The following is a 26,019-nucleotide window of genomic DNA, read 5'->3' on the forward strand; positions in this document are numbered from 1 at the left end:
TGGATGCTGTCAATCTAAATGTCTTCGCTGTCAGATTCTACTCTAATATTTCATGCCTACTCTTTTACTTGTTAAATATTGAAAACTTTTAAGTCTCCAAGTCTTCTATGATTATAACTGAATAAAAAAAAAAACTTCTTTGAGATAATTGTTCACCTCAGCATTTACAGTTGCTATAAAAACAGTTCCATCTGTAACTAAAAAGAGCTTAAATAAACAAAATAGATGATCCAGTAAAATAAACTATTATTCAAAGATGTATTGTGCATTCATGTATTTTTGTGACAGGCACTCTTTTAAGAGTCTGTTGCATATTTTTTGTCCAGATAATATGCTGCCAATATTATTTTTTTTGTCTTCATGTGTTCAGGTATTGTATCCATCCAATGCTGATCCCCTCTCAGTGTCTCTGGTGTGTGTCTGTGTGTGCGCATACACACTTGTGTGTTTGCCCATAAATGGTCTCTGAGCACGTTTACCTCAGCCAGGAAGCTGGCAGCTGGGACCACTTATTTGAGGAGGCTGGCATTCTCTCTCTCTCTGTCTCTGTCTCTCTCTCTCACACACACACACACAAGCAAAGGCACACATGCACATACGCAGTTTTGTATTACTATATTTATTAGGGCCTGTATTATTTATGATGTAATGCATTCCCTAGCACACACCCTTAAGCATCCCAGCAACATGGCTGTCCTTAACCTTCACCCTAATTTTAACCCAAATCAAAATATGACATTTACCCAAACAACCAGCTAAATCAGGACCATCCTTAAAATGCTCTCACTTAAACAGGCTCAAGAAACTCTAACCTACAGAATAGAATATTTCAGGTGTATTTATTATAAATGGAATCCCAATGCAGTTAGGGTGCTAATTTCTGTGTTAACTTAAGTCAGACTCAAAGACAAATGTTTGAACCAAAAGTTTGAGTTGCATAGAAATCTTAATTTGGAAAGCTGTGCGAAGTAGGGCTGGGTGATGTGACTTCAAATCAATTTCACAATTATTTCAAACTTTTACCTTGATTATGATTAAAAACAATTGCTTTGGCACTTATCGGTCTCTCTCTTTTTGAAAAATGCACTCTTCATATTCAGCAATGTGGTTATGTTCCAACTGCTCAAGTTGAAGCCCAGTGACGGCAGCAGAGGCACAGAGGTACATAACCGACATGAGCAAAATTACATCAGTGATAAGTTCAAGTGGCAAAAACAACAAATATCCATTAAGTAAAAAAAAAAAAAAAAAAACCTTTAATCTTATCACCATAGACCACTGTTCACATTTGGGAGAGTCAAAGCACTTAAAAAATATGGAAGAGAAAGCTCTCAGCTGATTGGCCACTGATGGATAGAAAGCCTGCCTACCTATGGCAATCATGGTGAATGGTGAAATGAAAGTGGTAAACTCCAAAAAGCAGCTGATGAAGATTTCCTGCGATTCCACATTTTCGGGCATTTCCAACACTTTTATCCAGGGCACCCTGCAATGAGTGGGCAGGTAGGTGACTGGTTCATTGCTCTGGGGCACTGGCAGGATTCAGGGTGGAGGTTAAACCTGCAACCCTTTTGTCACTGGATGGAGGTGTAACCTCTTAGCAACCAGGGCAATTAAAGAGGTAGTGTCATTCATAAAATAAAAAGGCACAGTGCTGTGACTAAAATGTCAAGTCCCCCCTGCATGCTCTGTTGAGAGGCTCTCACAGTACTCTCACTCTCTGCAGCATCACCGTGTGCTTCCATGACCATGTTCCATGATTTGGCTTAGAAGAATGAAGTGATGCTGACTGAAACCTAAGCAGTAGGAAACAGCAGGGTGTTGATTGCAACAATCTGATACTTTGAATTTCTGTTGCAGATTGGAAATATGTGAAGTAAGTGTGTGAACCGGCATAATTAGATGCCGTTGGTTCTTTGGCTCTTACCTACATTTTGTTGTTTTAATTAATACTCAATATTATGACTGTTGAAATCACTTATTACTTAATTATTACTGAAATATATCATTCACTCCCAAACACATAGTGTCAGCCAAGCCACACCAAAGTCATACTTTAATGTCTTTGTTCAGCATCTGGGATTGAAAACATGAGATTTCCACACAGTCAGAGAAAGTAAAAGCTAACATCTTGGTCACAGATCTGTTATGAAATCCTACCACAACTACCAGTATAGGAGCAGCCAATAGAAATTAGTGGCGTTTCCTTGCCTCGTGCTGTCCAGCGTTACATTGCCCTCCGTTTCAATCACAGTTTTATGGTTCAGTCATTCTAAAACTCGGTTTATGAAGCTGAAAAAAAGTGCCATGAGTCAAAAAGACCCACAGTAAACTTGCATCCTGTGAGTGGACTCTGGGTCCACTCACGGTATGTCAAAGCATTTTGTATTATGCTTGTTTAATTAATAACTTTCTGCACATTCAAACTACACCAAAGATGGCATCAAGCGTTGACCAGAGGGCACTTGAGGGGTTGGTACACAAATCAGAGAGAGCAGCACTAACACAACAGGCTCCCTCTTAAGGCGGAATTCACACTGACACTAAGTGTGAAATATGCAGCCCTTCATTCATTTGAATGGAGGAAGCGTACTGACACAGCAGGTGGATCTGAGAGGGGGTGTTTTCTAAAACGATACAGGGTTGTTAAATGTGGTTCAACTTTTTTTGGAATACAACATGACATTATCCTGCAAGGCACTGCGTAAGCCAATCCAGTAGCCACTGGAGTGGGTGTAGCCTCGGCCTTGTAAATGCATAAATAAATGTTTACAAAATGCTTAACACTGCACATTACTTACTGTAAGGACACACAATCGGCTACGACAAGATTAACACCTGTCAGCTATCAGGCCGCAGCCCACGTTTTCAAAGACTAAGCCATGCAAGATGTATGAGGGTGTGTGGGTGTATGAGTGTGTCCTCCTTATGCCATCAAAGGCTTTATGTGGGTGCCGCAAGGCTCCACCATTAGCACACAGAGGCAGGAACTGGCTTCCCCTCCAATTATGACTTCCCCACCTCAAAAGAGGGTCAGGTGGTCCTTTCTCAATCAGGACGGAACGAGGAGGAGGAGGAGAGTGGCAGGATGGAAAGGGAAAGAGGAAGTGAGGCGAGTGCTGCCATTTGTGGAAATAAAAGGGAATTCCTGATATAGTGTCGGCTATGAATATTGAGGAGGCCTGGACCGGGATGTTGCTCTGGGTTTGTCTGAATAATTGTAAGTGGATCCAGTGCTTTCTGGTAGGAGGAACAAATACAGATTTTCATTCCAAAACTACATATCAAACGTAAGAAAAAAGACTGGTGAAGCATCCAAAAAGGTCTTTGCTGGCATGAAAATTAAACACACTGGATCTACACAAACACAACAAAAAGGAGTCAAAACTGAAATATTAAAATAGTTCTTCAAGCTTTACGCTGTAGACATTTCTTTTTTTTTTTTTTTTTTTTTTTTTAAAGAACGGCTCTCTTGTGATGAGATAGTTATACATGCAGTCTTTATGGCAATGTACATGGCTACTAAGAACTGTAAAAATACAAAATGTCGTATATGTCATTTCTTCATTTTGTAGTGCTAATGTTATTTGTGTATGCAAATACTGCCATAAACACCTAATTCTAATAATCGTTCATTTTTGAAACTGCTTCTATCCTCCTAATTTTCATCCTTTCTCTCTTGCTGCTTTGCCCTTTTCCTTCCCCAACCCTCCTCCTCTTCTTACCTACACTTCCCCTTAAGACTTAACCATTTCACCTATGTTTCTATCTTTTCTCTCTCCACCCAGTTCCTCTTCATGATCTGCTGTTCTTACTTTCAATCGTCTTCCAGCACCCCCTTCCATCTCCTCTTATTCATCTCTCCAGTAAACTGCAGGGTAAAGAAAGCAGGCTTAGAGCTGTTTCAAAGCTCGCCCGCAGTCTAAAGGTTGAGTGTATGAATTTCAAAGGCCAATTTAAGAACAAGAACAAGGGATCAAGCTCTATAATGAGGATACTGTTCACACCAAGAGAAAGTATGACGGTGTTCATTAACTCCCAGTTGCAGTAAAGGAAAGGCTACTCTGCTGCAGAGTTGTTACCTAGCAAATGCCACCTGATCAGCCATGTGCTGGCTCAGAGGAAAATGAAGACACCAAAACCTGAAAATTAAATCTTTGCTTTGTTTGTTTCCATATTTGTTGCAAAGTACTCAGTGATGCTATCTTTCTGGAGCAACCCTCAGAGGCAGAACTTAAAACGGATACAGGATATGGCTTAAATATTTGATTTGCTCATTGGATAGAAGACAAAACAAAAGACATTTCACCTATCAACAGGTTTACATTATTAATACACACACAGACACACTTATCTTACTTCAGTGATTCTTACACATTCACTACATTTTGAAAATAACTCTCAATATCCAACCATCTTGCTCAAAGGTACCTTAACAATATTTGTCGAGGCAGACGTTAGTAACTGCATCGATCCCACCCAGTATAGGTAATCAAACTGGCAGCTTCGCAGTCACAACCCCATATCTCCATCTTCTTTCATTGTCTTAAAATTGGTGCCAAGTATATGAGATATAACAGTGACCCTGTGGAGTTCTACTGGTTATGAAAGAAAGCTAGCTAAATGGTGACTTGTCGCTACAGAAACACACATATTTTACAAAATCAACTACACAAATGTGAATGTCTACTATTTTCACCTTTATTGGGTTGGCAGCAACAGCAAAACCATAGCCTTTGACAAAGTTTTAAAATAAAAAAATAGATACTGTGTAATTTAACACACTCTGCCTCCTACTCAAAACATCAGCAGCCTAGTGGTTTTAACACAAATGGATGCGCCATACCTTTGTCAGAATTTTTGTCTGATATCTTTTTTTGGCTGTACAGCATATTAAAAACAGATACACACACTTTACATACAGTATACTCATATACAGTATATTGTGTAAAGGTTTAAACATAATTTAATAAATAAATACATATTAACCTGTAATGAAACTGTTTACCTAACCCTCTTAACTAAAAGCCCCTATCAATGCACTTGAAAGTAAGACAACCTGTTTGAACAAGATAACAGTTTTGATTTTCTAACACTTCAGTTTGGTCAGTGTAATACAGACACATAAATTTATTTTTTAAATATTCATTCAACGGCTCTTGGAGTTTTGAAACCCTGAGCCAAAACACGCATTTTATATAACCTGCTACTAAAAAGCCCACCACAGGAATGAATATTTGTGCAACTTACATCTGACCAAATACTGCAATCTCCACTTTAATGGAATATTCCAACTTTTACATTACATGGTAACAACTGAGCTATTTTATTTTAGGTCATTACATAATTTTGTTTTTCTCCTGTCTTATATGTTGTTGTGTTGTTGTTTGTCACCACATTGTGAAGATAATACAGCACTAATTCAGATCCTATAAATTTCATCTACTACCTCACTGCACTATGCTCCAAAGGAGCACAAAAAACACAAACTATCAAAATAAAAAAATAATTATAAGTCTAATATTTGACACGGCTATGCTGTGTTTTCCCTGTTGGTATTCCTCATATATGTTAGGTCATATGACTACAGAAGGGAATTCACAAGACAAAAACCTGCTGTCTTCTCTTATCTTACAGATATGATTTTGACGTCAGATAGTAGAACACATATCCACATGAAGGTAGGAGTCAGATCGATTGTGATTAATGAATGACTTGACCCATTCTTGGTAAAGTGGAAACCCCTTTGAACTTGTCATGGAAAATTAAATAAAATGACAATGTACCTTCAGACATGTACATGGACACAGGTTATGTTCATGTAGCTGGAAAAAGTTTTTAAAAAGTGCAGCATGTCCATGTAACGGTAATTACTTCTCAACATGTTTTTTTTTTTTTTTTTTGTTTTTTTTTAAACTTTTCCTACAAAATACATCTTTAGGCACGTATACAGAACAATCTGTAATGCATTAAAGCTGCATAAAGCAATATTTTTTTTATATTGACACTGAATCAAATAACTCCTGATTATGTTAAAGGGTGATGAATGCTGATAATCTCTCTGAGAATCAACACCCCATTCAGCAGCTTTACACAGCTGCTTTTACCTCACTGATTTGGTTATCCCAGTTATCTGAACCTACGAAACCAAAACAATGCAGGCACATACAGTATAAACCGTGGGCAGCCACTCCCAGAACATGACTATTTCAGGTTGACTGTAGATTGCCTGCATACCTCATGCAAAACTGCAAAGAGCTGAAGTAAACAAGTGGCTGGTGAAGAAAGTAGAGCATGTAAATAACCCAAAAGACAGATATTTTTCTGTTGTTGGTTTACCAAACCTTGGCTTAAAAACAATATTTACTTACATTCATAAGGTGACCAGAAAGACTCTACTGGAATGCTCATATAGCTCTGTTTCTGCTGGATGTGTAAGTGGCAAATTGCTTGCTAACGTATATCTAAAATATAATAAGCAAAAGGCCTGGAGTCTTTCTGCCCCTAGTGGTCAAAAAATCACTTAATGCAGCTTTAAAATGATTTTCACAGGGTACTGTTAAGCAGCATAGAATGGAACAACACTTACAACATCAAGGGGCTGGGTTTGCTGTGTCACTTGGTTTCTAGCATGGACAAATATACACTACAAGCAAGGCCTAAACCACAGATGACCAACAATACTACATGAGCAAAGAGGGAAATCAGCATAAATCATTGGCCATAGTACGTGGCTGTATTCTTGTGAAATGAGTTACGTTTTGACACTGATCCTATGATCAAGGGAATGTACAAGGTAAATTGACTGGAATGACTATACTACTGTGCTGTAGCAAAAGGTGATAATCAAATCCAAAGGCAGTCTGCAGGTTGCTTTAGCAGCACACATAATCTGCTCTTTGTCTATCAAAAGGCCCAAATTGGGAAACAGTCTCCAAGCTGGGAGGGCACAGTCCAAGAACAAAGATGCTGTCTTTTAGCAGAGTGAAGATAACTACCCATCTTCAATAAGCAGCTCACAAACAATTCATCAAGGAGTCCTAACACCCAGCACAGTCATTTCTTGCTTGGGCACAAATGTCATGACAAAAAGGTAATACATTTTCAACAATTCCCACTACCAATTCAATGTTATTTTTCCCTAAATTTAATGTGTGATTCCCAGTTAGGTTTGACTGTGAAGAGTGCACACTTAACACTGTGTTTATTCACAAAGGCATTGAGAAGTCTGTAAGAAATTTGAGCCTGTAACTTTTGATGTCTATCAGTTATGAAACTGATACAAATGAAAGAAATGGGGATAAATTAGAAATAATTAACACTGTCTGGCCTGTAGTTCATCAAATAATAAAATATTAGCTACTGATAGCCTTAAACCTTTATCACAACTACGCATGTAATTTCAGATCAGTTAAGTTTTAACTTCACAGCAACATCCAGACGGATCAGATCACATTAACCTGAGCCCCTGTTCACCGCTGCTAGGAAATAAAATCCACTATCATCTTAAACAAAGACTGTGTCACTGATGCAAAGCACCAGGCTACATCTTCAGGTCAACACTGCTGCCTCTTATCACTTTCCTTACCTGTATGTGACACAGGCAAATTTACAAATCAAAATGTTTAATAAATATTAGATAATAAAATAAAATAAAATTGCTATTTCTGTTTTCTGTTCACTATCCAGTATAGATGGCCCTCCATACACAGGGGAAAAGGGATGTAATATTTATTTGCTAGTTAGAAATGGCCATCATGAGCATTCATGTATCAAACTGTTAACAGAATACTCCTGACACAGCCATATCAGGAAAGCCACACCAACAGTGGGAATCCTGGGGCTGATGGGCTATTTCATAAACACTAGGGGGTAACTTGGGGAAAATCCACTGTGCTGGGTAGTTATCCGCTGAGAGCATCACTCTGCCCTTGATACAGAGGGCCGTAGTGTCCAACCAGGCTAAAGTATGATACATCCTTGATCTGAATACTGGAAATAAGGTGCTTTTTAGTAGGGTACACCACTCAATTGGTGACTGAGCAAAATCAGCTGATATTTAAATAGGTAAATTTGTAAGCAACATGTCATCTGTTAAAAGTCTGATACAGGTCACAATACTGCAGTAGGCAATGTGTTAAATGTGTTGAAAATTTGACTGTTTTGGGGCTTCTAACTTCATGTAAAGGTTTCAACATTCCTCTTACTTGTTTAGATAGTTTTACAGTCCTTGGTCTAATGCTGTCATATAGCAGTATGTTTTGCATAACTATCTACGAGGTGCAGTATTGGACACTTTACTGTTTAAGATCATTGTGCACTGTTAGATTGTGTACCATGTTTAGCAGAAAGTCTGAGTAAACAGCTTTATTCAATTTCAACAAACCGATACATCATGACTATTTTTCTTGCATCTTTCTCCTGTTCACCTACCAACATCATGTTTAAAGACTCAAAACTAAATACTTTAGCAGAACAACACTGCTCCCTTTTCTCAGGTAAACAGTCAAGGCCATATACCATCTGTTATTTTTTCAGCAGCATAATGGCTGTAATCATTGTCACTTTGTGTGTTTATACAGTTTAAAAAGTCAAATATCCTTTTACAATCTTTAAACAGGTTTGTGAGCACAATTAAGTATAAGTTATCTTGTATCTGCTAATGACAGTCACAGAAAGTACGGAGACATCCAGTAGAAGGTCAATCGAATTTACAAACACTAGGAAAATTTAACAGGCCTGATATATAGTGGTCACGTTTGATGTGTGAGGAAATATTTGTGAATCTTTTGGAATTAACAGTTTTGTCTTCTCACTAGGTCTAACCTGGCCAATGACATACCTGTTGTATCTAATGTATGTAAGATGTAAAGGCTAAGAGAGCCAGGGGGAGACTACTTTCTATGTGATCCACATCTATGCCACATAGCATAGAATGAAAGCCATCACAGAGTGCCAAACTCATCAACTCTGTTTAAACACTGCACCCATCTCCTTGAAAACTAATACAATAAACTATGGTTTATTGTGACCAAGGAAAAGTCACTGGTGTCAGCTGACAGGCTGTTATAACAGAAGGTGTTTTCTGTTTAGTTAAGCCCTGCCAATTTAAGATTCATGTTTCCCATTGATAGATTCCAGAAGTATCCTCATCCCGTAGAAGTCATCCCTTCAAATGGAGCATGAGTTTGCCCTTTTCCTTGGTTTAGGCTCTGCAAAATCCCTGTCATCAGCCGCACAGTGGCTGAAGGAGCAAATCGTCTGTGAGAGCCTACGCATGCCCAGGCGGAACACACTATTAGATAGGCTGTAGATGACACAGTTGCAAAAGCTGTTGCTAATGGCCAGCCAGGTGGTGATGAAGGAAAGGGCAGGACTATCCAGCACATGGGAGCTCTCCAGCAGGAAGTAGATTATGTAGGGCAGCCAAAGCATATAGAAAACGCTGGTGATGCGGAAGAGTACCATCGCATAGCGCCGATCCGGTCCATGCCCTCCCTGATGCCCACCGCTGCCACCCCCCTCACCAGCCTCCATCTCCTGGCTAGGGAAACGTGCCCTCCGTTCACTGATCTCCCTATTGTGCTGCTGGCAAATCCGAAAGATATGGTAATAGGTAAAACAGACCACGAGTGCAGCAGGTGCATAGAGTAGGCACACTACAAAGCCTGTAAAGAGGGCAGAGGTGGGCCAAGAGTGAGCGCACCACTCAAAAATATCCCCATGATATCCTGGCTTACCCCACCCAAAGAAGGAGGGTAAGAAAACCAGGCTAGAGTACACACAGATGAGGGTGATGCAGCCTCGTAGCCGGCATGGCGTCACCAGCTGGTTGTAAGATAGTGGTTTAGTTATGGCCAGGTAGCGGTCCACACTGATACAGGCCAAGCAGGCCATTGAAACACTCTTCAGTACAGAGATGACATAGCTGAAGACCTGGCATGTGATGGGCTCCTGGACACCTGCTGGGTAGTGGAGCAGAGAGAGGGTGGGCACCAGGCAACTAAGACCCACCAGCAGATCAGCGTAGGCCATGGTCTGGATGAAGTAGCTGGTGGTGTAGTGATGTAGTAGAGGGGCACAGTGGAACACAAAGATCACCGTCAGGTTCCCTGCAATTATGAGAACTGTAAGAAGTACAATGACAGCAGTCTCCAAGACGCAAGCCTCTAGGCCTTCGTTCAGCCCCCAGCCCAAGGGGCAGGAATGATTGGAGGCCCTTCCAGGAAAGAAGTCTCCATGGCTGCTGTTGGCAGTGAGCAACGGGTCCGTTGTCAGTTCAGACTGGTTCATTGTTCTGGGTGCTATCCAGGTGGGTCAGGTTTGTGGTTAGCCACCCATAAGGCAGCTGGCCTGAAACTGGAGAACGGCCTACTCCCGCCCGCTCGTTATTGGGCGTCTGCAACCTCCCTCAGTTAACGGATCTCAATACTCTCTCTAGCACACTCACTCTCTTTCACCTTACTCTCACATAGCTGGGTCTCAATCAAATGAACACTGACTTGAGGAAAATCAATACAGCCTCTGGGAGAGTAGGACAACCCGTTCAGCTCTCCTTTTCCAGTCACTCATGGTTAGTGAAGGTAGTGGGTGGGTAACAGTCAGGAGTAGAGGAAAAAAAGCTGTATTCCTTCAGTAAACCTAAGGCAGGGTAGCATTAGAGCTGTGGCCGGCATCTATCCCAAAGGTGAGTTTCCCTGCTGCTTTGCCTGCCAGTCTGTGGCCTCATCTCCTGATTCTAATGAGGGTTGCCATCGGGAAGCTGACGGCATAAACTGTCCTCACAAGGGCAGATAGCACAGAGGATGCAAGGGAGGAAACCATACAAAGAGGTTAAAGTATGAAGCAAAGTACCATGCTCTCCTCTCTTGACAGATCATCAAAGGAGATCAAATAAGTAATCAGCATATGGCTATTTCAGACAAAAGATCGAATGAAATTTATTGATTGTAGTTACCTTTCAAAAAATACATTTTAGGCAACTATTGCTTAGGGGGAAAAAGCTTCTTAGGAGTCTCTCTTTGTGTATAATTACATCCATCTCTGTGAATCAACCCTTCAGTACAATCCAAAGTTTCTCTGTGCCATGGGTGCTAGTGTGTTTACTATGTAACAGCAGGCTTCCCTTATTTTGGTGGTCCTCTGGTCAGTGTCTGGAGCCCATGTATGCCCAGCTATTGTCTGAATCAAAACACAGACACAGGCTAGAACAACATGGGGATCTCCGCAGGAGATAATGTCACAGCTCTCTCAACACACATGGCGCTGGGGGGAAAATGTGTTTACAAGGCATCCCCAGGCAGAATGAGGTAACAACCAAGCACGTCAAAATTATCTGGATGAGTTCTGCCATTAAAGTAATTTGAAGTTTAAATCCGTGTGTGCAAACTTGCCTCTCAGTGTTCTGGACTGCAAGTTGCAAAATAAGGACATTTGTAAAAGTCCAGTAGCTGATGAAAGCAATGAATGTCAATTTCCAATGCAGGCAGGTGATAGGACTCTCCAGGAGCAATGAGAGGCCAGCTGAATAACTCAGCGCTCCTCTCACTTCGGCTCCTCAGCAATCCTGTGGCAGACACTTGCAGAGAGGGGTGTGAGGATCAATCGGCAATCCACGCATTTATCCCATAAACTTGTTATTTGCAATTTTGTTGTGACATTCTGAAGTACAGGCAGGGAGAAGCTTAGCACCTTCTCCTCAAGTGCCTAATGTAACCACAGATTTTCTAACTTGTCTTCGTCCTTCCAAGTGTAGTTCTTGAGGTATGGGATCCTATAGCCTTGTTTTTTTACTCCTCTCTCAGTATGTCTGTTGCCGTGAACAAAACACTGGCAGCGCAACAAAAGGGGAATCCACTCTAGCAGTATAAAGAAAAGACGAAGTCTCAGTCGGAGTCCCAGTCTTAAGCAATGTCCTCTGCAAACGTCCCCCTTTTGATTCCATTAAACAGGACAACCAACCTTTTTATTAAATAAATCCTTAGATCCTGGCACACAGAAAGAGATGAATGCAATGCATCTGTCAAAAGCAGCAAGTAAAAAGCAAGGAAAAAAAAAAGATGACTGCGCTGATGGAAATGAGTTAAATCTGCAGCGAGGGAAGCGAGGGGACGAAGACTCCCTCAGCCCTGGTGCAGTGAGAAGGAGAGATGCTGTGACTGGCTTACACTTCCCTCCCTCCCTCTCCACACAATCTCTCTAGCTTGCACACTCAGTCTCTCTCTCTTTCCACACACACACACACACACACACACACACACACACACACAAGCCCTCCCTCTTTTTCTTTCTCTCTCTCTCTTAGCCTCTCGCTCATTGCCCCGCCTCCTCCCCTCCCAGCTGCACCTGAGGCTCCCTGCCACATTATTCTGTCTCTCACACTGCCTCTCTCCCAGGGGTAAATTTGGATACATTTCCTATTTACATATTACTTATCTCTCACAGTCTATTTTCTATTAACTAAAGCCCCCCTCTCCCTCCCACACCCCACCCCCTCCTTCCCCCATCTTACTTCCCCCTCCCCTTACAGTCCCACTTCTTCCGCTCAGTCTCCCTTCTCCAAACATCCACATAGCCTCAGCATGTTAGCATAAGTATCACAGCAAATAATAACAAAATCTACATTTCATGACAGACTTATGAGTCACACATACTCTCTCTACTTTGGTGGAAAAGGGAAAGAAAATGCCTGTTAGTGTCAGTGGTCATCAGCCTAAGCCTACCACTCTCTTAAATACATTAATGTATCATGCGTACCTGATGGCACTCTATCTCCATAATCCCAGGGAACATCTTGGACAGCTAATCCTGATAAAATATGTCCTCTCCCTTATCCAGTCAGGCTCCAGGTTTGTCTGGATATATTTTTATTCTTTATTTAACCAACAGATTAGCAGAGTTATGCTTGCCCCTATGTTACAGTTGCCAGGCATTTCGGCCAGTTGGGAGCATCCTCTGGCCAACAGATGATAAAGAGGATCAAGTGACAGCTAAACTGGCTCAGCAGAAAGGTGGATGGAAACAAACTGTCAAGCATCATGTCTGGGAAGGAGAATCTTGCAAAAAAAAAAAAAAGAAGAAGAAAATTCAGTGCAAATTTGTTAACATTATTGTTTTCTTTTTTTTTGACAATCTGAGCCTATTAAAGTCAACGAGGAGTGGCTGGCTCCAACTTAGATGGAAAATGGCTACTATGGTAAACAGCACTGCACCTGTCCTCTTCCAGGAAGACTAGAGTGCTGTGATTATTTGGAAAAGGCGGTGGGGTTTTACACTATATAGACTCAACAACAAGCAGAAGACAATGCGGGGGCTGAACTGATGTGTCAGTGAGGAAGCACTGTTGCTTAAGTGAACATTTAAAGATGCACTAGGCGATCCTTTATAGCAATTTTGAATATATCCTTTCAGACTACAAGGTATACTTGCAACAGATGGACAACCGAAGATATACCATTTCAATAAAAAAAATCTGTCTAATTCTGGTGTTTGGTCAGTCACACATCAAACCATCATAGCTAAATCAAACATGTTAGCTGAACAACAGTGAGGGAATGTGCCTTCCTGGGGAAAAGCCATTCACAGACAATGGCTGAACCCAGGCCTGAATGAGTGTCCTTCCGGAAGATGTAATACAATGTAATGATATTACACAAGAAAAAGGTGGCATGCAGCCAACCCAATTTTTTGACACATTATCTCTTTATGACAAATCATTCAAGACTGTGAAAATACCTTACACAGACTTGTTGACTTGAAATATGGAGGTGGCCTGCTAGAATTTTTTTAATATTCAGAATAAAGGATACTTGAACTTTAGACTCCTTTTTTTGTATAGTTTTTCCAGTTTGTCAACAATAAGACAATAAGAATTAGATTAGGATCATGACATTTAGCAAAATAATAGACACTCTTTATCTACAACTTTTGAATAATGTTTACATCATATATGAGCCGTTTTTTTCCATTTGTAGGACAAAAGTATTGTCTCACTTCAGTAAACATGCCAATATAATAAATATTACTACATTATTATATTATTATAATATATATAAAATATATTATTATATTATTACATTATATTATATTGGCAAGTAATTTCTGATTCCAATAAGGTAAGGTAATGGAAATGTAGAACACAGATAACATAACATGTATTTTATAACAGTATTTGGTAAATTGTTACCAGTATTAGAATTTGGTCATTTCTTTATCAAGATAAAAGCAGCAAGGCAGTGATATAACTGACCAATATGTTAGAAGTTTACTGTCTGTTAACTGATGCATATGAGGTCAAAATGTCACAATAGCCTACTTAGTGAAATATGCCTTTAAGGTTTAACGCAGTGTGTTTCATACAAAGTGATTTTGAACTGCAGAAAAATAAGCCTGCCATACAGAAGGATGGCTCTTTAATTGTCATGGAGACCAGATATTCTTCTGCACCTGTGTTGGTTAATTTGGTCATTCAGAGAAACTGTTAAATGGAAAAAAAAAAGAGAGATGGGTCAGAAAGAGAGGGATACTAAAAATAATAGCAGACAAAGTGAAGACTATGGAAGTTGTGTTGTCACTGTGGAAGAAGCCAGTCAATGGAGATCTCTCAGCACAGTGCTCTTTACCTTTGGAGGTGGACACTGATGAAAAACACGACCAGAAGGCCACCGTTAATAATTCATTCTGCTCCAAAACAAAGCCAGCAGGGCCACTTGGAAACAAAGGTGGAAGCTGATTCACCTTTCACTGCCTCCCAGCATCCCACCCTCCTCCACCCCTGGGTTCCTGCTGATTCCAGTCTCAACAACAATGTGCTGGCATAAGCAGGGAGTTTACATCTACATTATAGGTGTTCAGCTGATAAGCTCACCAAGAGCAACTAACAGTACAGTGAATAAGGAGGTAGGGGGTTCACTGTGTCATTCAAGGACACTTTTACAAGGACAAGGTTAGTAAGTCATTAAGTGAGTAAAGTAAAGTAAAGTACAATCATCATATAGCGCTAAATCAATCAATAAAAATGAAACAAGGGGCGTCGTGTGGCGTAGTGGTCTAAGCAGGCGCCCCATGTGTAGAGGCTACAGTCCTCGCTGCAGTTGGCCCCGGTTTGAGTCCCGCATCGGACGGCCCTTGCTGCATGTCATTCCCCCTCTCTCTGCCTCCCCATTTCCTGTCTCTCTCTACTATCCTGTCCAATAAAGGCACAAAAGCCCAAAAAATATACTTAAAAAAAAAAAAAAATGAAACAAATGACAAACTTCACACTCTGGGATAATCCAAAAACATGAATGTATGTCCTGTCCGTACAAATAAGATTTCAGATGCTGTTAAACAAGTTCACACTGCTGACCCAATTTCCAGGTTATTACACAACCAGGACCAGGATACAGATACAAGTATTGTCTACTCAGCTGTGGCCTAATGGATTTCACATTCTTGACAATATTGGATAATGATTCAGCATTTTGTTATGCTTCACAAATATTTGGGAATTGCTAATTCTTCTACTTGTAATATAAGTAAGATTAAATTGGGGTACAAGCATGGCATGCAATGGCAAAGGGTACTATACCTGCAGGATGCAGTCTGTGCCCTCACTCTTATGAGTTTATCTCCACTAATTTCAGTAGCACCCTCACTGATGCCACTCTGCAACCAACTGGACCTCATCAGACTGTTACAGTATTCTGAAGATGTCTCCATTTACTGCGCTTTGTTGTGTGAATGCAGGTGCTTCACACTGACTGGCTTGCAACCTGATGTTTGAAAGGTTAGTTATCAATTAATTTAATGTAATTTGCATTAAAAGTAAAATGTTTGGATTTGTCATAAAATCAACCCCAACACATTTGTCCAAATATAAAATGTAAATGTAGAGGCTTCTGTACTGTGGCTCCAATCCCAATATGGAGGGATAGGTGGTTAGTGGGGCAGATTAGTACTGGTGCACTACCTGGATACCAACGTTCAGCTAGCACCATCAATAGACCAACACTAAACTTGCTTAGCAGGATGAGGCCAACATTTCTATTTATCAAGAGTGGGCCAAGCTTTGTTCAGATTCAGTTACCTGGTTGAAGGCACTGAAGAAAAAGAATCTGAAGCACTGACAACATTAGTAGTCATTGCATTTAATGCATTTTACTTGTCTGTCTTAAACACTGCACTGAATATTGAGATGTCATAGGTTGACACTATTTGCCAAAGATTGGCACTGGTTTCCATGTAGATAATGTGATGATTTAAGCACTCAATCCAATGAAAGCCAGACTGTTAGACAGTCTGCCTCTCTTGGCTCTTTGGTATCCTGGAGTATAAAGCGCCACAGACTAGCAGCGGGCTTGAGGAAAAAAAGCAAAAGAAAAAAAAAAAACTGTATAGTGTGTGCACTTAACTGAAATTCTATCTCTGGATTTTGAAGTTCAAATTTTGCAGTCACCTCTCGGTGCAGTTGTAGACAGTGTGAAGTTAGTTGCGTAAGACAGATTTAAATCTGTCAAAAAATGTTTTTAAATTGAACAAGTTGTGATGATGTTTTTGGAAGTAAAAGTTCTGAGGAATGTGATAAATGTATGTCCCTTAACAGAAAAATGTTCTACCATTTTCACCGCCAGCACTATGTCACCATGTACACTGCATACACTGGGATTGCTGCAGTTGCATGGTAAAGAGAGCTAAAGGTCAAAGACACGCTGCCTACTGAAATCACCATCCATCATCTTCATTTAATCTCACACCACATGGTGGTGAAGACCTTTCTGACCGCTCAGGTTAAGATATTTATATTCATTATTCTGTAGCTCCTATTGTCCTTGCACCATGTAGGTCAGGATGTAATGTGCATCTTGTACTCATCTGTGAAGACTAAATGTAAACAATAAGTCTGTATTTTCAATTGAAATTAAGTTTTTGTCAAAGGAAAACAAGAATGACAAATTGATATTTGCTTAATAAATGTCACTGTATAAGATACAGGTCAAGGTTGCATTCTGCGTATGCATTCCTACCACTAACACATAGGCAATACATATCTCATAGAGAATCATAAAATGCTTTGTTTGTTAATTGCCTTTTGTCCTGTATTATGTATGTGTCACCAGTGTATGTTCATGGGTATACAGGACTATGTTGCTGATTATGCTAAATGTTTGTTTCTTCCAAACCACAGTAGTTTTTTTTACCGCTGCCTAAACTTCAAATTAATTGCATTACTTCTTCCCTCTTATTCTTCTTTCTGTGTAGATCTTGTCTAAAATTCACTCGACACCTGTATGAAAATGTTCATGATGTTGTTCTTAATGGATATACAAGCTAGTGCAACTCTGCAGTGAGGAAGAGGAAGGAACAGAGCACGACTCTAACTGTGAGGCTACAGTCAGTATGAGGAGTGAGACACAGAAGTGTTGTGACCAAAGAAGACGCTGTAGGGTGGATCTTCTTAATCCGAACTGTCATATCAATGTCAGAATGGCTAGGAGGCTATGCTAATACACACATAGTGTATGTATTCACTACTGTATGGCAGCAGTTACATTTGTAACAAACATCCTGATTTATAAAATTGTTTTCCTACAGCTTTAGCATTTTATGTTCATTTCCATCTACAGAAAATACTCAACATTAAATAAAAAGCTTGTAAAAGGTTTTAAATTAACTGTTTCAATGACATACACTTCATGCTTGTGAGTGCCATATATACTAAACCCTGTCTCATAGTTACTATTATCTCACTAATTTGTTTAGATATATCAAAAACCATCAGACTACAGAAATACCAGATCAGATTTTTGTTGATTTTTCTTTCCAGATATTGATTTTTCATGACGTTGTTGAAGAAAGGCAACGTGTCCTTTTATGGTGCCTACTGGGTTCCTGCTGTGGATATGTGAATGGGAGCTGGAGGGCTGCATTATGGAGACACGCACAGCACCGGGAAGGGAGGGGTGCTCTGAATAGACCTATATTGTAAGGAGGGGAATATGGAAGTGGTGTTGCTTGGCTGTGTTGTAGCCATGCAATGCAGCTGGTCCCGACAGATACTATGAAGCAGGATGGAATAGTACGGAGTCAGTGTGTGCTAATATCTTTGTGTGAGATGCTGTGATTGACAAGACTTTAGACCCACAAAGGGTTTTATTTTATCCATGAATGAAGGGAGACCTCAAACCAGTGGTAGGGCACACAGCTAAGCCAAAGGAGTCATGTTTATCTATGTGCATATTATGTATCCGTGCACACATGCATGCATGTATTTTCAGCTAGGGGTGAAAACTCTACCTCCTAAGTGTTTGAAAACATAAGAAAAACAACTTTGCTTTTAACTTTGATCACCAATGGGTTACAAGCATGTCTACAGTGTCTGTCTGTTAAACAAACATTAAAATCACCAAAGTTGGAGTTTAAATGTTTCTGCTTCAATAGTGATATGCATGTCAGTGTATACATACACAATACAAGAGCAACTACAGTGGATAACATTATATCAAATTTCTCATATTTTATACTTTAGCAGAACAGAGAGTATTTCCTCCAGTGTAATAGAAATGAAATAATACTGCACAAATACTATGATGTCATTGTATAAAGAAACACATGGATTGCTTTGCTGCCATCAATTGAGATGATTTTGAGTGATTCTAATTGACAGGGAAACAAGGACTCTGCTGTTCATATTATGCTGCTGCAAGCATCGATACGCATTGCCATCTTACACTTAAACCCAAACACCTCTCCAACTCACTAAATGGACTCTCACAGCCATCTGGTTTGAACTACCTGCATGTGTACACATGTTGTATGTTGTTGGTGGGTGCAATGGTTTCTAAAAGGTTGTACAAGTAGTGGGTGAAATTTGGGATGGATTCATAAGTAGCTACCCACCTATCCATGGTCCAATTATCCAAATATCACATCCTTAATGAACTAAGGCAGAATGTTAAGAGACAAAGGCGAAAGGAGACTCAGAATTGTCATGGAGACAACTTCAAGCAGAGTGAAGTCCATAAGCCCTTGCAGTTACCATGGCAGCCTATCTTATGTACATTGTACTCCATGTATCTGTATGTGGGTTATCAGGCGTGGGTGTAGCATTATTCCAGCCTGGCTGCATGGCTGATGCTACCTTTGATTGTACACTGACGTTAAATGTCATCGCTAAGCTGGCGCCTGGTCTGAATATGACTCAGCATCAAATGTAAAGCACCTCTCAGTCCTGGTCTCATTTGCTCTTAGATTTCATTACATGCTTTGTAAAGAATTCATGAAAAACTGGACTTGTTTAAGTCTTGAGTAGGAATTCCATCAAAGTTTGGGAAAGAAGTGGAAAATCACAAGATACTTAAAATTGTTTACAGCTAAAAATGGTTCACCTCTTTAAACTTGTGTTCACGATGTTCTCACTAGCATTCAGCAGGCATCAGTAGGACAAAGCACAGGGTTTGAGGCCATTGCACATCCACAGTACCCAAACAAAAGATGTTACAATACTATATGCAGAAACATGCTTTTCGTTTCATTTATCAATTCCTGAAAGCAATATTTATACCTACTGCATTTCTGTCTACTTAGTTAGTATACACTGATATACAGTACATGTATTATGTTTCAGTTTGGTACTTTTGGAAGAACTAGAATCAGAATGCATGTAATATAAATTATACCCAGTGCTAATAGTTGGTACAAATCCTTTAACCCTCTTACTGGTACAGATTTGTTTAGCCATGGAGAACGCAGCAGGATGTTGTATAAAGGGACTGAAAAGAAAAGGTAAAAAGGAAAAAAAGAAATCAATTCCGTTTGCAAAACAATCTCCTTGGAAGACCTTCAGTTTCATACAGTATAAGGCTCCTTAAGGCCTGCTGTGGTGAAACTGCTGTTCCAGCTTCTGATTACAGCCGTTGTACCTGTGGAGAGATCCTGACCTCTGTTAACACACTGGCTGTGCTGTGAGTGAGACTGGTCTTTGGAGAGGCGGGCCTGGAAATAGCTGGCTGAGCTTTTTTAAGCTGTGGGTTCAAGCATGGCAGTACACCTTAGGCTTGTTCAGCTCTAGGGAGACGAAAAGGTTGTTCAAATGTCACTAGAAACCCCCCAACCCTGACCCCAAACACAGTGCTGCACCAGCTGAGAAAGGAGTTATTTGTGAATTTGTCCCAGATGCCCTAAGGCCATGGCGTGTGTGACAGAGTGTGTATTTGTGACTTTGTGTGCGATGACTGTAAATGAGAGCAGTACAACACTGAACATGACACTTGCGATCCATGATATCAAGCTAGCCGGCCAAGGGCCACATGCTGCTAAATGGTGAGTACGTTGGACTAAAAGATCATTTTAGATGCTTCTAACATGATTTATGACCTCAGAAAATAATACATAGGCCTACATGTGGTCAATGGATTATGAGAGGGCATCTCCTCATCTTATGGTATCACATCCATCTACTAGAGTCTGAATTCAATGGTCAACAGTGGTTTAGGTGTTACATTATTACAAGTGGTGGTAACTTAAGACACTCAAGGGAAGTGCATGGGTCTGTCTGTGTGTGTTTGTGTGTAAAAACTTGTAGAATCAAAATCATCACGTGGGGGAACAAAAAAAGAGATCTGATCTGAATCAAATTTAAAATGACAAACAAATAGGACGTAAAGTCTTGAACACAGTAAAGCACATCCATAGCACTTGTTTGAACATGGCACATTCTAGCAGGAGCTTAGACACAGAATACAAACCTCACTAGGTTTGAAATTCTGCAACCTTTTCTCTATTTTCTATCTAAACTAATTCTCTGTGTCACTAACATGGGACAACTACAGTAGATTATATTAGAAAAAGAAGTGCACAGGATTAATTCCTAAGGGTGAAATACTTTTCATTAAGATAAACCCCTGACTTTTTAAGACCTTAACAATGCTATTTGGGAGCAGCTATAACAAAAAACTGTCCGTTTCATGTACATATGCTGTACCTCATGTTTCTGTAGAAAAGCAATCTATCATGATAAGGCTTTTGTTGAATCTATAACTCAAAATGACAAGCACAATAAAAACAGAAATCTGTATTGATGATGTACTGTACATTTAGGACTAGAAACCACACATAGTTTACCACCACAATCAGTTGTTGGTCACCAACACAAAGCCTGCCCAAAACCCCATATGATACATAGTGCTGAATTATGACACCAGTACCCCTTCCATAAGGGCGACAGTCCAGTCACTTAGAATTCAATCAGCATTAACGTTGTCACAGAGCCCAGACAACAGACATTAATAAGCTCCACATCGCCCTCGCCAATGCTGTCATTTGCCTTTCTTCCCTCGACCCCTCCCTCCTCCATCTTCCCTCAATTCCATTCATTTGGTGCTGCTATTAATAGCCTGGCCACCCGCCTATCAATACCATCACTACTCTGGTAAGACAGGGTATGTGGGCGTGGCCAAGCCAGTGGAATGAGAATTAATGAGCTTGGTCTTATGTAATGTAAGAGAGGGAGACAGAGAGAGGCATAGAAAAACATGGCTCATATGACAGAGAATAAGAAGAGTATAAGCAATGAAGAAAGATGGCACATAAGACAAACAAGTGAGGGACTGTGAGAGGGAAAAGAAGGATAGAGAAGTGGGGCATGAAGTACAAAAGAAAAAATGTCCCAATTTAAGAGTTAATGATGGTGAGAGAAACAGAAATATTAAGAAAGACAAAAAGAGGAATTTACACCACAGGTGAAAGAAAACTAAAAATATGTGACTCGGGAAAGAGAGAAAACTGCCAGCTCTCTTGACGTTTACACACATTCCTTTTCTCCAATTCTCCCCTCAGTGACTACAACCTCATATTTATGGGTCCACATTCTTCCATCTCTCCATTTTTCTTCTTTCTATCTATCCTCCTCTCTCTGCTTATTGATCGAGACAGGTAGTTCCACCCATCTCTGTGCAGCAAAGAGAAAGACTATTGTATTATCCATAAAAGCAAGGATCTCTGTCTGCTTTGAGTGTTTATATCACCTCCTCCTACCACTGCTGCTATCTGGTCCAGTGGGGCTTTGTCACTCTACTTATTGGTTTACAAATGTTTTACTAGGCATCCAAGGATGGGTCACAGACCTTGGTTACACAACTGCTCAATCACATTTGGAGATTTTAGTTCTACTATAGAAAACTGGCAAATCATTGACATCTCTAAAAAGATAACACATAACAAGAAACTAAGGCAGTTATACCATCAAAGCATCAATATATCAAGTAGTCACAGATATTTCCATCATAATCATGCAACCCACTGTGCCACTAACTCAAAGGTGTCTCCATGTGACAGAATTGCATAAAGCAGTAGTCTAATGCAGTGCAGCTCATAATTATTGATTGACTGATTGATTGAATTTATTTGATTAAAGCAATAAATTTAATACTTCACTGCAGTCCTTAAATTACCAGCAGTGTCTTTATATGACTAATACACCCACAGTTGAATTTCACTCACTTATTCTTTTGAAAATGCCTTACTTTTGGGTGTGACAATTTGGGTGTCTGGGCCACCCATTTTGGATGATATGTTTATTGTTTTGTTGTTCTAGAGTTGTAAAAGAACATGAAAAAATGTGTGAATTGTAAACTGAAATCCATTTATTTTGTAAGTGGTCTAAGGAGTGGTCACACCTAACCTGTCTGGTTTGGTTCTAATGAACTCTGCTGTGTTCGCACGTTTCATTTGGTTAATTTCAGATGGTATTTCAACATACCATCATCACAACAGAGAAACATCAATAAACACATTAAGGTTCAGTAAAGTACTAAAGTGACTTGCTGTCCATATAGTGCTGATGATACAGAATGACAGTGAGTTACTTGTAAGTCTATGTGACTTCATGCTTGCAGCTCTTGGTTCGTTGGTAAGAAGCCAAAGTAAATTTGGTCCAGATCACATTAAATGAACAACAGAAAGTGGCCACAGTCAGCAGCAGATCATAACCTAGAGAACACCCAATAGTAAAATACAGCCCAAAAATTTATTTTGAACTCTTGCACGCTCTCTGGGAGGCCAAAGGGCCAGCACAAGCTGTAATAGTCCAGAGACAGTACCACATGCATTTAAATGTCACAGCTCAGTGAGAGAGTGTTCTCCAACATGACACATAGTTCAGACAAACAGCTGTAGTGGCAATAGCGGTATCAGTGATGTTAGTACTATTAGACAATCGTCCCAATAAGGAAATATGTTTCCCAACTTATTTTCAACACTCACACCACTCATCATTTTTCCACTTAAACTCAACCAAGACTTGATTGTCAACTACTGTATGGTGTAAACACACACACACACACACACACACACACACACACACACACACACACAATAGTGTATATGCTAAAGGTTCATATCTCCTTCGGCAACTAACTCTAGACCAAATTCTAGACTAATGAAATGATAAGCAAGTACATGTAGAATTACTCGCAGGTGTCCCTCAATGATCTGTGTGTGCGTTTACCTTGGTGATGAGGATGCGGTAATGCTCAAGCAGGTCGTGGTTGTCGTGGCAACCGGCCAGCAGCTGCCAGACTTCAGCTCTGAGCGGCTCAGGAATGCCACTGCGAACCAATGAGGGCAGACCCTTCGGACGAGTGGACAAGTTTGCATGCCTGATATACACACACACACACACACACACACACACACACACACACACAACACACACACACACACACACACACACACACACACACACACACACACAAAAAAACACATACACAAACAGAGGCAAATGCATTATTTTATAATCTAATTTAATCCAATTCCGTCCCTTTAAATATTAATTTGAACTGCAGCTGGACATATTTCATGATCGTTTTTTTCATTATGTTCTTTGAAAGCAACGGTGACATTTGGGCAGTGGCTGCAAAAAGACGAATTAAGTGCAGCGTTACATGCTTCTCACAATGACATATACATGTTGCACTGGCATTAACACTATTTTGTCTCAAGAACAACAGTTATTAACTGTAGTATGATTAGTTTTTTTCCCCTCACTATTCTGGCCAGGTAGGGAGGGCTGACTGAACACCTTGTTTTCTATTCCTACTGGTACTGGTGCACACAGTTACACAATTATACTAGCTTAGGTTCATTGCCTTGCTAACATGTACTAAAATTACAGTATGAACTACAGGATTGAGTACAATAGTCAGACATGTACAGACTGATAGCATTATCAACTACAGTATTAATTATAGTACTACCACCTCTCTAAGTACATTATTGAGTATGGTATTGAGTACAGTACAAAATACAATTCTATAGTCTAGAGTATTAACTGCAGCGCTGTCATGCTGTTAGCATTCTCCCACATGAGAAAATATCCAGCTTTTGAAAACACAATGTCAGCTCTTTTTAATGATGCTTGAAATCTCATCATAATGCATTTATTGAGGCCATATGAAAGCAATTTCCCAATGAACTACTTTACTTCATTGTGCTGATGCAACAGCAAGAAAACAGGCTGTGAAATCAAATGAAAAGCCAGAAATATCTTTTATTCAGTTAATTATGCCAATGTCTGTACCTAAAGCGGTATGTATCACTCCTGGTTGTTGTATATGCATGAAGCATTAGAATAATGACAGTATGTGTTATAGCAGATAAATGAAGGACCATATCTGAAAGGAACTGTTTTCCATACAAATTGAGACGATAAAACAATCAAACGACAACAATGGATAGGACCAAACTCCTGCACTGTAAATCACAGTCTGTATGAGGCATAGTGCACCTGATTTACTTTTCAGCATCAATTTGTCTTTTGCACAAGATGAACAGACTCCGATGGTATGTTTACACTAGTTTGCACTCCATTTTCTGTTTCTATTATCTTTGCTGTTTCCTATTGGAAATTAATGATGCTCTGTTACCTATATATGACGGGTCTTCTGTGGCAATGTTTAAGTACAATACCTGTGAATGCACATTCCCCCTGTCTATATTTCATTGCCATACTGATCTAAACCATCGTCCTACTGTGTCATTTTTTTTTAAATCTCCATTTCTCCTTGTATCTCTTTACCTCCCTATTTCTCTTATTTTTATCCAGTTGTATATAAATTGTGTTATAACTTGTCACTTCCTCCTACTATCTTAGTGTACCTGTTTTCAGATCTATTTCCAGATTCCAAATGTCTGTCCCCATATCTAGTCTAAATGTTTTTGTCATTTTCACATTTCTCAGTCTGTCTGTCTCTTTTGAAGCCTCACCATCTGTTGAGGATTCCTCCCCAGGACTCAAGGATTTTCTCAGGACAGTCTTTGGAAACATCTCCAGTCCCACTGGAGATTTCACTGTCACTATCTGCAGGAAACACAAACACACCCAGATATTAACAGACATGTAGAATTTAGACATGCTGCATAAATGTTTCCTTCCTCACATCTATAACCTTTGCCCACATGAAAACAGTACTCAGACCAACGCCTTGGTGACAAGGTTTTTTTTAACACTGTCTAAAACTGAATGTACTTTCTTTGTATTTCAATGTTACACAGCTTTAGTACACATTCAAAGACAAGAGGACACGCTGTTTGGTCTTAAAGATGTTTCCCACGTTTCAGTAGATCTAGTGTGGGTCACCTGTAGTTTCCAGATTGAAACTTTTAAAACTTGTTAATATTGATGCCACACAGTCAAATGGAGGCAGGAGTGCCTGTGCAGTGCCTACACCTTCCATTATTGCTATTCTTCTGTCTGGTGGTTCGTGAGGCAGACAAGAGGCAATCAGCAGAGCGAACCACTTGTGTTTAGATGCAGGAGCACTAATTGACTGTCTGGCCTGCTCTGCTGCTGGAGAGATGAAGTGATCCCCACACAGAGACCGCCCACTGGAACAAACACACACAGTCCACACACAGATTCACACAGTATGTCTAGCACACACCGACAAAATATGTAGTTTATATTACTGCTGTAGCACCACATGTGTATGTACTGTACGTAATACACACAATCAGATGTTGAAATGTATTACGTCCAAAAAAACC

General features: G+C 40.0%; 2 protein-coding genes across 4 annotated transcripts in view; both read right to left on the bottom strand.

Moving 5' to 3' along the window:
* Positions 1-26,019, bottom strand: part of rabgap1l (RAB GTPase activating protein 1-like) — a 113,109-nt gene that overhangs the window by 60,711 nt on the left and 26,379 nt on the right. For all 3 annotated transcript variants that reach the window (XM_056377940.1, XM_056377938.1, XM_056377939.1), the window contains exons 12-13: positions 25,240-25,333; positions 23,483-23,633 (exon numbers count right to left, since the gene is read on the bottom strand). In XM_056377940.1, the coding sequence (XP_056233915.1) occupies positions 23,483-23,633; positions 25,240-25,333 (245 nt within the window). The remainder of the gene's footprint in view (positions 1-23,482; positions 23,634-25,239; positions 25,334-26,019) is intronic.
* Positions 4,680-12,385, bottom strand: gpr52 (G protein-coupled receptor 52). Its single transcript, XM_056377951.1, has one exon. The coding sequence runs from the start codon at positions 10,291-10,293 to the stop codon at positions 9,172-9,174; it is 1,122 nt and encodes a 373-aa protein (XP_056233926.1). The 5' UTR covers positions 10,294-12,385; the 3' UTR covers positions 4,680-9,171.

This window comes from Seriola aureovittata, chromosome 6 (genome assembly GCF_021018895.1).
Source record: "Seriola aureovittata isolate HTS-2021-v1 ecotype China chromosome 6, ASM2101889v1, whole genome shotgun sequence".
NCBI classification, from domain to species: Eukaryota; Metazoa; Chordata; class Actinopteri; order Carangiformes; family Carangidae; genus Seriola; species Seriola aureovittata.

Bases quoted from the DNA above. Each gene is read 5' to 3' on its own strand.
- gpr52 (XM_056377951.1), bottom strand. From the start codon at position 10,293: ATGAACCAGTCTGAACTGACAACGGACCCGTTGCTCACTGCCAACAGC.